The sequence below is a fragment of the Neofelis nebulosa genome, chromosome 14 (genome assembly GCF_028018385.1).
Source record: "Neofelis nebulosa isolate mNeoNeb1 chromosome 14, mNeoNeb1.pri, whole genome shotgun sequence".
Lineage (NCBI taxonomy): Eukaryota > Metazoa > Chordata > Mammalia > Carnivora > Felidae > Neofelis > Neofelis nebulosa.
Window position 1 is genome coordinate 78,570,654 of NC_080795.1, and position 12,202 is coordinate 78,582,855.

The window sequence follows — 12,202 nt, forward strand, 5'->3', positions numbered from 1 at the left end:
AAATATGTCACCGCTAGTTGGAAATACTATCATCTGCCCCTCCCTCTCTCCGTCTCTAATGCAGGCTGGTTATTTCTGAGCAAGTCCCTAACAAACCTAATGACGTGTTGGCTCAGGAGAAGTCCGGGCCCAGCGACCCTGAGTGTGACCAAAGCCTTGCGCCTCACAGAGAGGTAATGACGGGAGTTGACTGGGAAGAAGGAAGAAGGGAACGGTCAGGATGTGCATATTTATTGAGTACCTACTGAATACCAGCACTGGACTAGGACCTTCACACTCATCGCACCGATGGCTCCACACACAACCCCAGAAGATTACTGAATCTTTGTGAGTCCACTCTTCAAGGGGGGAAACTGAGGCTCAGAGAAGTGAGCAAGTGGGAGACGGAGGCGGGCGTTGACAGGGGGCTCACGGCCGACAGGCTGTCCAGGTTACCATGTGGTCCAGGGGAAGCCGCTCACCGCGTGCCCTTGCAAGGGACCGCCCAGAAGAGGACCCTACAGTGTCCACCCCAGGGTCCGGCATGAGGAATATGTTTCACAGAAAGGAAGGAACGGACGGACGGGTGAGAGGAAGGGGCCCACACGCACCCCTGCGAAGCTGCATCTGGCCCCGGGGCCACGTCCCGTGTGGACCTTACCTCCGAGGAAGTCGGCTTGCAGTACCCAGCTCCGAAGACCAGGTTCTCCAGAGAGAGGCTGGACTGCTCCGGTCCCGCGTCTGGGCCGCCTTTACCAAGCCAGGACCCTCTTCCCGGACGGGTAAAACTGAAAGGCGGGGGATTGAAGAGGGAGAAACAGTGTGAAGAAAGCGATGGTGCTGTTGGTTCTGCCCCTCCGGGCTGTCAGTGGGACACGGCGAGAAGGAGCAGTTTGCCCCTCAGGATGCCGGCCTGACAAGGGGCGCACCCGGCACGCGATCCTGGGAAGCGAAGAGGGCACACAGCCTACTCTGTGAACACGAACATGCCCGGAAAGGCCAACTGTCCACCTGCCGAAAGACACCGAGGCACAGCTCCAAGGCCCCAGGACCAGAGGGACAGAAGGACGGGGGCTCCACCCGCTACTGTCTGAGTCCTGTGTCTGCTCCCTTCGGGGCACAGTCTGGGGTGAGCTCCTTCAACCCTTCCCCTCCCTGAGCCTCCATTTGTCCTGTAGAAGAGCGTGAGCATCACAGCTGCTCAAGGAATCTCCCTGGAAGGATCCAGTCCAAGCGACCCACATCCCTGCTTAACGCCCCGATGGGAAATAAAGTTAATATGATACTTTTAATTCATGTATTCAAACATGTATCCGGTGAGCGCCACAGGCCTGGCAGTGAGTCAGGTGGCAGGTGGCAAGACGATGGAGGCCCAGCACCCTCTCTGTGAAGACATTTTGCAGAGAGGGAGGTAGAGGGGATACCACGAAGGTGAACTCAGAACAGGGCGCACTGGAGAGCAGTTTATAAAGCAAACCAGGGGGGAGGAGGGATAGTCGAGGGGTCACCGGTAGAGCACGGCCCAGGGGTGAGGGGCCGCCATCCAGGCTGGTCTGTCCAGACTGGGAGCCTGGTGACAGTGCCCATAAGCTCCATGACATGGGGAGGGGACAGCTTTTATGCCAGGCAAGCTGACACCAGCACCTTCACTGGGGCCTCTGAGGATTCTGTGAGACTGGCCCAACGTGGCTTCAAGTGCAGCGTCAGACAAACAGCAGTCATTCGATAAAGGCTCCAGCTGATGTCAATGACACCACAAATATAATAAAACCTTCCACGATCATTATTATCTTTATGTAGCCACCGCTGCTAATAACACACCCCTAATCGAACAGAATACAGTCATTACTCTGATTTGTTTACTGCGATTTTTTAAAAAATTTTTTGACCTTTATTTATTTTTGAGAGAGACAGAGAAACAGAGACAGAGTGTGAGCAGGGGAGGGGCAGAGACAGAGGGAGACACAGAATCCGAAACGGGTTCCAGGCTCCGAGCTGTCAGCACAGAGCCCGACGCGGGGCTCGAACTCATGAACCATGAGGTCATGACCTGAGCCGAAGTTGGACGCTTAACCGACCAAGCCAGAACTGCAATTTAAAGCAAGGGTACAGTTTGGCTACAACTGGATCAAAGGAACATTGCAGGAAAACAGAGAACATGTGCATGAGCAGCGATGCTCACGGCATATTCGGGGGCAGACTGCAAGTTAGTGACTGGAATCACCAGCTATTTTCCTGAACTGTGGCCTTGACTGACTCTTCCAGAGGATCTGAATCCCCCCAGTGGAACCCACCTGCCCCATTTAAGGCTGAAACACTGGAGTCTCTTCTTGAGGGTGTTTCAGGAAAGGCGGAAGGTCTTTTGAGGTTAAATTTTAATTTCTCACCTGCTTCTTCCTGATTGGACTTGAGGAATGCTGGGAAACTCACTTTTCTGGAAAAACCAGAACTTGCCCCATTTGACAGGTGTTTCCCATCATTTTAAAGGGTTGCCTTTGTTCCCAGCCACTGTGAGGTAACTAATGGAAATCCTTCCTATAAAACCCAGAGAACAAAAGGCAGTTCTATTTTAACTGCCATCCCTGGAGAAGCCAGGCTCTGACGCTGAATATCTATGTGCGCTCCATTCGATTTGCAAGGAGCTGTTTCCATCAGAAGGTTAAGTTTTCTACGAGGAGTTTCCAGGTCCCAAATCCTCGTTAGAGAGTATCAGGGCTCCCAGCGGCAGGAAGATGGCTTTTCACAGCCATCTTGGGCAACATGAACACTTAGCTCCTAGCTGGACCCTGGCTCTCGTCTCCACCCTGATATCGCTTCCAGCCCAGCCGACTCTGGCCGCAGGAGGGATCTTTACAAAACACAGGTCTTACTGGGTGATTCTTCTGCTCATGTCCTTCAATGCCCCCTTCTTAAACAATCAATGGGTTTTCAATTCCTCAATGTGTCATTCGTTACACTGCTAAATGAGACCTTTATCCTTCCAAATTTATTTCTCTCTATGCTAGACATGAGGCCGAGATCGGACCCCGAGATGTGCACACGGCGGGCGCTGCATAAATATTAATCAACGGAACGCATGGCCAAGGGTTTACGCGTGCTATCTCATTTACTCCTTCTAATAACCTTCCCGCACAAACTGCAACAGAAGCTAACGCGCTCACTCAGCAGGGGGCTCAGAATAGATCCCTCTGACCCCAAAGCCAACAGTTCAACCCCACCCTCCATCACATTCCCACTCCCAGGATGGTTCGCTTGCTGAACTAGAGTTACTTACGTATGTTTCTGCCCTGCCAAACTCTAAGCCTCTTAAGGTCCCAGATCTGATCTGTTCATCCCAGAGCTTCCTGGCTTGGCCTCTCCAGAAATGGGTCAAGCTTAGGCCACCCACCACTAAGCAAGCACATGGTCACCATGTGCAGCATAGACGATGAACTTCATCTCACTGCACTCTGTTCATCTCTGCTGGATTAATATCACTGCCCATTTCGTAAGTGCCCTCCTTCCCTCCCTCCCTCCCTCCCTTCCTTCTCCTTCCTTATTACTTCAATGTTGAAACAGATGTCTAGAGCAGTTACACATCACTCCGAGGACCCCCAGGAATTACCTGGTGGCTGCAGACAACAGGACAGGCCTGACTCCAGCTGAGGCACAACAGCTCAGTCTCAGGCCCCAGAACCACCTGCAGGGCACTCCTCTTTCCTACCCTGGGCCCAGGGCTGGGGGGCCCGGGGCGGGGGATGGGGGGGGGCATGGCTATCACCTCATTTCCACCAGGTGACAGCCAGCCACTCATAGACACCACCTCCCGCCATCAGCCCCGTGTCACTGACGGCAGACTGTGTCCTGAAGTCTGCATCAAGGCCACTTTTTGCCAAGCCTCAGAGCGAGCACACAGCCAGGGAATATCTCTGCAGGATCCTCATGCCCGCCCCCCCTTTCTGGATTCTATTTTTCCTGCAATTTCCCAAATTCAGGTCTGCTTTCCTTTGATTATACCTCTGATTGCTGTTAATATTTTCTGCCAAACTCTGAGCAGCACTTGGCGTATAATAACACCATAAATGCAGACAAGGAAGTCTATCGCAACATCTCCTTAGCTGCCCCCGTGGGATATACTGTGCATACCCTAACACTGGTCCTGGGGCACAGCAGGCCCTTGATATAGCGATTGAGAAAGAACAATGAATATTCCCATGGTCTTCCTTACAGGGGTGTCTCCTTTTTCTTCAGGGCCCAGTTTGGAGGAGCTCGACCCTAGATGGGCAGGAGAATGTCCACATTGCCAGCGGAGCGCTGGAGGCCAGGCACGGCACACGCACAGCCCATGATGCCAGCCCCCTCCACCCTCAGTGCCCTTGGCTCCTTTCATGGGCTCTGAGCTAACTCCCCAAGGGCTCTCCCTACGTCAAAACCCTACACTGCTCAAGGCCCAGCGTATGCAATGCACCCTTTCTTTCAGAAACCTTCTCACCATGCTCCTTAGCCCACTTAGTCTTTTTTTTTTTAATTTTTTTTTAACATTTATTTATTTTTGAGACAGAGAGAGACAGAGCATGAATGGGGGAGGGTCAGAGAGAGAGGGAGACACAGAATCCGAAACAGGCTCCAGGCTCTGAGAGGTCAGCACAGAGCCCGATGCAGGGCTTGAACTCACGGACTGGACCGTGAGATCATGACCTGAGCTGAAGTCGGACACTTAACTGACTGAGCCACCCAGGCACCCCAGCCCACTTAGTTTTTATCTCTGGATGACACTTCTCAGTTTGGGGATTATGGTTGATTAGACATATATCCATCCTGTCCACCATTCAGATCAGTGTCTGAATTAGCCCCCACAGCAAGCAGAGCCTGGGGTGGGGCTCGGCTGAGGGGCACGGGGACTGGGTAAAGGCCTCCGGGAGCAGCATCTGCGGGCCCCGTCAGCCAGCCAGGATCCCGGCTCCTTTCCTAGTCACTGACCCCAGCAGGTGATCGGAGCCAAGCTCTTACCCAACCATCAGTGGGGACTGGAGTCTCATGCATATTAACCACCAGTAGTGAGAAGTTCTCCTTAAAAGGGGCACTGGAACGTTAGCTCCTTCCTGAGACTCCACATCACAAGATTCTATCCCTGACTGTCCCTTTGCATGCATGACCACCTCATGCCCACATGCACAGGCAAGGTTAGGAAGTGACCTGGTGCACAAAGCAGGCCATGCCAGGCACACGAGGAACATGCTCACTGTTGCCAGCTCTGTAGCCCCCTCTTGAGGATGCATTAAGCCTCGGTGCATCACAGGGCTTCACTGACAGAGTGAACACAGGGCCATATGGGTGGCCTTGCATTTGAACACATGGCAACCTGGGGAGGGGCGCAGAAAACAGAGTCCCTGTCCCGCGCCTAGCCACTACTCTTGTTTGAGAGCCACTAAGATCTGTGCACGGGACACGAGTGCCCCTGGTTTAGAGAGGAAGACTGTGCATCTCAGGGACACGTGGTGACTTCTCAGATAGGGCACGGTTAGAAAAGGCAAAGCCAGGTGCAGGGCCCAGGTCCGATCTGAATCTAGTCTTTCCAGCTGTAATCCGTTGTTGGCAGATTCAGCCCCTTGGCTCCCTGCCCACGCGCCCTGGACTCCTGATGCCCTCTCCGCGCCGCTCACCGCCCACCTCTCCCCTGCCCCCGAGGGAGGCCCAGAGCCTAGACCCTCCTCCTGGGAGAAGCCCCTCTGGTCTGCGCCCATCAATCCCGGCCAGCCTGGCCCCCCTCAGCCGCACCGTGGAAGGAGTATAACGAGAAATCCAGGGCGGCGCCCCACGCCTCCGCGTTCATGTTCGTAATTTCATACCTGATCAGGGGCTGCTGCAGAGCCACCAGGGCCGCGTGGATGGTCACCGAGATCACCGACAGGTGGAAATAGTCGAACATGACGGGGACCTGGTGGTGCAGGCCTCTCCGGGGGTGGAAGTGCAGGCCGAGCGTGCGGCTGCTAATCAGGGGTGCCCCCGCCACGTCCCTCAGCCTGGAAGGCAAGCGAGTGAGCCCAGGTGAGTGATGGCAAGCTATCCCTGCTGTCACCCAGGCAGGTCTGCGTGATGGCCCCACCCCGGGCTAGCCACCACGCACGAATCACCTGATCCGTCCCCTACAATCACCCTGTCTGGTTTGAAATCCCCGAGGCTCCGAGAAGGAAGAGAACTCAGGAGGCATCACACGGTTACTTCTCAGCAGCCCCGGGGCTCATGCTTTGCTGCCACTGATACCAAGCACCCCCTCCCCTGTCAGGCCAGTGACGGAAAGACACTCAGACCCCTTTTCAGGGCTCACGTCAACCCTGAAGCCCTGGGCCTCCCTCCCACCCACGCTGCTCGTCTCCCTCCACCAACGTCCAGCACAGCACTGCCTCGTGAGTCTGGGTTTTCTGCCAGAGTCCTACCTCTTATGGCCAGGAAATTCAACTAATTCGTCCTTCTGTCTCAATACCTCGCATTGTATCTGGCAAACTGTAGACGTTGGCCAAATGTTTGCTTATGGAAAAGAAGAAGTGGCTGACCAAAGGAATAAATGAGTCCCAAAGCATAATGGCTGAACAGTCTGATGAGTTTCAAGAAGGATTCCTGTACCTTTGCTCTAGCATTCTGTCACTGGGGTGTGTCTGATTCCTAAGAGATGAACTGGCTGGAAGGCAAGGCCCAACAGAGCCGTTGGTTATAAAAAAAGGGGCTGATTCTTCTCTAAATAAAACTCTTCCAGTGCTAACCTCAAGTTCTGGAAGCCAATCACTCCGGCTCTCTAAGTCTCTCTGAAGCAGAGCACTTGGGAAGCATGGATGGGGCATCTTCCATGGGTAGAGCCCAGAGCTCAGAAGAGTATTCGGAAGACAAACTTCTCCTTCCTCCGTAGATGGAAATGAGACACAGGCAGAGGAAGGGAAGGGAGCGGACTCCCAAGACCCAGCTCAATGGGCTGGAATCCCCCTGGAATCCTGTCGCTTGGCTTGTGTGCAAATTGGCAAGTAAATCATTGCAGCCCAGGGTGACTCCATAAACAGACCACAAACAACAGCCTCCTCTCTTACCAGACAGAAACCTGATGGGGATGGGGAAAGGGGGTACCTCCCGAGTCTCAGAAAGCCATTAACATTTACATTCACTTTAATTCTGACAATAATTTACTGAGGCCTTACAATGAACGGAATCCACTGCTTTTCCCCTTAATCCTTATGACCGTCATATGAGGTCTTTACTAGTATTATTCCATTGTCAGATAAGGAATCAAAGCCAGCATGGGTTAAGTGACTTGTTCCAAGTCACGAGACAAAACTGAAATGCTAGACCCACGTTCATCTGACCCCACAGTCCCTTCTGTGGTACTGGACTTCGTCACTTGGAATCCATTCAGACACAAGCTTGTGGGAATCACAGACATATTCTTAGGCTAGAACAAGAGGAGGTGAAGCACACGTCGGGGAGCAAAGGTGTCAAAAATGTTAAAAGAATTTAAGCCACATCAATAGGAGTAAAGAACTCAGATTAAAGGAGGTGATAGCTGCTTTGTGTTCAATAATGGATAGAACCAATCAATGGAGATAAAACTCAGTTCGTGGGGGTCTCAATTTAGAAACGATGGAGGTCACCCTGAGCACTGAGTTCCTATAAAGGAACCAAAAAAGATCAAACACAAAACGCAGAGAAAGAATCCTGATATTTAATTGGAGATGAAGAGATGACTTTATTGAAGAGTCTTGTTTATCTGATCTTAAAGGGTCATCCAGACTGAGAATTTTCCTAAGTGGTTGCAAGGATTAAAATCAAGGGCAACCGAAGAAAGGCACACAAAAAGGACTTGTTCCTTAAATAAAGAAGAATTTCCTCATAGGCAGAACTGTCCAGGGACAGAAGGGGATCTGATGGGAAGGAGTGAGCTTCCCGTCCCTATGCAGGCATGTGCTCGTGGGCCTTTGCAAAGTAGCAAGTGCAAGTGCGAGAGGGCCGACTGGAGCAGGGTGATCTTGACTCTGGCCCTTCCAAATCCCTGATATTCAATGCCATACTTCCCTATTTGGTCTCCACTCGGGCCTACATGGTTCTAAAGAAGCCATCTGCCTGGGTCATGTTTCAAAGCCTAATGCGTATCCCCAGGATGTGCTACAGACACTGCATCATCCTTAAACCCAATTTAGGAAAATGAAAAAATATGGCATTTTAAATTCTTCCCCAGTCCCTGGCTTCCTGTTCCCCTTAGCTAATCTTGTACTCCATGAAAACCCCCTGCTCTGATTGTTATTAAGTGCTCTGTATTACAGACAGGAAGTGACACGTGGAAGCCCGGCCCCACATACATCTAGGAAGCCACAGAGAGGAAGAAGACACTGATTCGGCAGACCACACACTTGAGATACTGTCTCTCTTAATCTTCATAACAGACTTGTGAGACATGGGTTCTATAATAATGTCCATTTTATAAATGAGGCTGTTGAGATGTAGGAACAATTCAGGGATTCGACCAGCATCTCGTGGCGGCTGAGCACAGAGCCTGGGCTGCTGAATGTCCTACACTTTGGTCCCATCTCCATGAACTCCCATCTTGATGGCAAGATGGTCTCATCTCCTGGGTCTGCCATGACTTATCATTCAGACTGCCAGGCAGGCGGGATGGAGAATGACTTCTAGGCCGAGTATGGAATCATTTGCAGGGTTCTCTGACTGCTTGGAAATGTCTACCGTGGAGTAATGGATGAATGTCTTTGAGGAAGCAGGTACAGGAAGATAAGGCAGGGTGGGTTAAAGAAACGGGTGGATGATCGGAATCGCAGATGGTTGAGGGGGCATATGGGAACAGAGGCAGAGGCTTAACTTCTGAGTTTATAGGTTAGGAAGAAAGCCAGCTTCTTGCAGGGGCTCTAAGCTCAATATGGTGCTAGAAGAACAAATCCTGAGGAAAATAAGGTTTCCCAAGCGTCCACCATCTCACAAAGAGGTAAGAAGTTGTGATGAGGGAAGCAAGTGGCCTGAGGGCCTTGGGGGCCAGACAAGAATGAGGAATCTGTGATATTGAGCCCATGGCAGGACCATGGCAGGACCATGGACAGATACCTCTGACAACCCAAACATTAGACATGACCATCCGCACATCAGCAGATGTCCATTCTCAATGCGCAGACACATCAGGTCACTGACATCTCAGAGGACCCCATGTGACTCAACTCCTCACATTATGGAAACTCTGTAATAACCAGACACATCTCAGGGATGGGACAGTCCTTGAGAAGGGGGAGAAAGTTCCAAAAGGGCGTCTGAACTCTGAAGGGATTGGGAGGTCATTCTGACAGCATTAGACCATTGGCCACCTGGTTTTCTATTTTCCATAGGAGGATGTGATGCTTCTGCTGAAAAGGTTGTAGAGACCAGAAGTGCAGATTAGCTTGTGAAGAGTGGTCAGGATAATTCTCTGCGATTCTGCTAACAGAACAGAGGGAAAAGGAGTGTCTGCCCCATAACTATAAGCCTAGTGAGAGGGATCTTCAAGTGTGTTTGCCCTGTGTCCCCTACAATTGGGGGAACATAGGTCCTGGTACCTGAATCATCTTGCATATGTCCTCAGGGGAGAGGCTGAGGGTGGCTGGATTGGCCAAAGAAAGAGTGAGCAGGATTGCAGGGGGAGAGGGTTCCCCACCCCTGAGGGATTAAAGTGCCTTTGTTCATTTCCCAAGGACCAGATATGGGTTTTTTCAAGAAGAATATGCCAAAAGAGCTTCCAGCAAGGAGTGAATGGCCCAGGCACAGGAGGCATCTACAACAAAGAACTACAGTGGGGGAGTGAGCAAGCTTGCCTAATTAGTGGGTATATCCCCAAAGAATGCATAGGGATACCCCAAGAGCAAAGGGCGCAGTGATTCAAACTCTACTGAGCCTTGCCTGCAATTGAACCTGTCCTATATGACCTCTGCTCCTCTGTAATCCCTTAACTCCTGCCTGAGCGTGACCTTGTGAGACCCACATGCCCCTGCAGGGAAGAAGGCAGGAACAAAGAGGAGGCCTCCCACTGCCCTGCTCCTGCCCTGGGAGTTTCCTGACCTCAACAAGCCTGAAGCTGGGGGGTGGCAGAAGCAGGCAGGGGAGGGGGGCAGTGAAGAGGTCATAAACTGGATGAGAGGTTAGAGTTTTGGTAATACCCTCGAGTGGCCTTCCTGATACCTGAAACAGGGACCATTTATTTATGACCTGACGGAATCTACAGCTGACAGCCTGCCCAGAGTAGCAGGAGGGGGATGCCATGGATCAGGCTGAGAGGAAGCACTGTCCTTCAGGAAGGAGGAGCGTTGTCTCCTGCCCGTTGAATCGGCACGTTACAAGTCAACGGGTTTTCAATTTTCAGAGAGATGAAGCACAGGAGCAGATATTTGGGACAAAGACGTGGGATCCAGGCAGGCTCTCCTCTGATTCAGAAGGAGCCTTGAGGATTGCAGCCTCATAGGGTCATCAATCTGAAGACCTAATTAATACCGCACTGGAAACGAATGGAGGTGTCAGGTATGAGAAGGTGCCAGATACTAAAGGCAAGCAGTCAGGAGTTATCTGTGCACCCAGCACTTGAGCTATCTGCCTGAAAGGCACGCAGTCTACAGTGACCGTGTAGACACTCCCAGCCCCACTGCTGGGAGCCAGGCATCTGGGAAATGTTCTGAGGTTCAAGGCCAGGAGGTGCCCCAGGGACGAGGAAGCGTTGGAGGAAGGAAACCAGGATTTGGAGACTTCAGGGACACTCACTGCTGTTCACTGTCTGTAAAGTGGAGATCCACCTTGAGCTGAAAATCGACTTCACTTAGTGCCTCTTCCACCTGCAAGAGAAACAAAGTGGAAGGGATTTAGCAGTCATACCTGGCCCAGATGAAAAATGTAGCTGGCCTAATTCCCAAAGTTTAGGAAAAGAACCTCACTGCAACGTTAATGTCATTTAGTCATAAAGCAGAATTCCCATGCAGAGTCCACAGAACTCTGGTTGGAGGGGAGATCTGTGAGCATTATGAGGAAATCAGAAGGAAGGGATTTATGGAGTCAAATGGGGGAAAAAGTCAATTTGCAAAAAAAAATGTTAGGCAAGTTTTCTATAGCACAGGCCTTTTGAGCACCTTACTTCCCAAACAGATTTGATCTGGAATCCTTTTCGGCAGGAGGGAAGTGTTCTGTAGCACCTGCTCTGGGAAAGGGGGCTGTGAACTTGCCCGGAAGAAGCCCCCTTTGGCCAGCAATGGGAAAATGCTGGAGGTGACATCATCTCTGCCCTCGGGCACCCTCGCCAGGTGGGCACTGCTGTCCATGTGTAAGCGGGGGATGCTGACACCCAGGAAAGTGGGGGTCATCCCCCAAGAGGGCTCAGCTTCATAAGAAAGCAGATTTCTTTTTTTTCTTAAGCTTATTCGAGAGAGAGACAGAGAGGATCCCAAGCAGGCTCCGCACTGACAGATGTGGGGCTCGAACTCATGGAGCCAAAGACCAGAGTCAGATACTTAACTGACTGACCCACCTGGCCGCCCCCAGATCTTTCATTTTTGGCTTGAGGTCCATTTCATTCAACCGTTTATACTTCGAGACACGTTGGCATTTCCTGTCCTATCCACAGCTGCTTTCATTCTTCACTTTCCTCTTTTCGTCAATTATCAAAGGAATCTATTTGTTCTACCTGTTGGCTTCTCACCTACATCTAAAAGATGGTACCCTCTGCTCCTCTTTTCCCACTTCCAACACCATCCCATCTTCAGGAAGGATGCCTGCTCAACACCAGATCCTTCCGCTGCCGCTGCTCAGCGGGGAAACCTAGGTGAGCACTGCACACTTGGGGCAGGGCATGAGTTCCTCCCCACACCCAGGCTGGACGGAGCCCTTCTACCCTGTAACCCACAAAACCCTGGTATCTAATTTCTATCTTGGCATTCAATGCTTCCTATTGTAATTGTTTCCGGTTCGTAACCGGGAAGCCCAGGACCCAAATTGTTTCTGTCTAGTCCTCGCCAAGCTGCAAGTTGCACCTTACAAATTGCAAACATTCAAAAATCAGGCAACCTCACATTTCTATTGCAAGTTTCCAGCTTCTGTTAAAAAAAAAAAAATCCCTGGATCCGTCAATGCAGGCCTGGCATTTGCAAACTTCACTTGGATCAGGCTCACGGTGTTCACTGACAATCCCCATCTGGCCTGTGGCTAAATCCCACCCCCCCCCCCCCACAGTGTCCACAGCAATCAG

The 12,202-nt window shown here is 51.5% G+C and overlaps 1 protein-coding gene across 6 annotated transcripts in view; it reads right to left on the reverse strand.

Moving 5' to 3' along the window:
- Positions 1–12,202, reverse strand: part of FAM135B (family with sequence similarity 135 member B) — a 293,649-nt gene that overhangs the window by 87,120 nt on the left and 194,327 nt on the right. For all 6 annotated transcript variants that reach the window (XM_058699176.1, XM_058699175.1, XM_058699170.1 and 3 more), the window contains exons 5-7: positions 10,729–10,799; positions 5,808–5,981; positions 641–767 (exon numbers count right to left, since the gene is read on the reverse strand). In XM_058699176.1, coding sequence (XP_058555159.1) covers positions 641–767; positions 5,808–5,981; positions 10,729–10,799 — 372 coding nt within the window. The remainder of the gene's footprint in view (positions 1–640; positions 768–5,807; positions 5,982–10,728; positions 10,800–12,202) is intronic.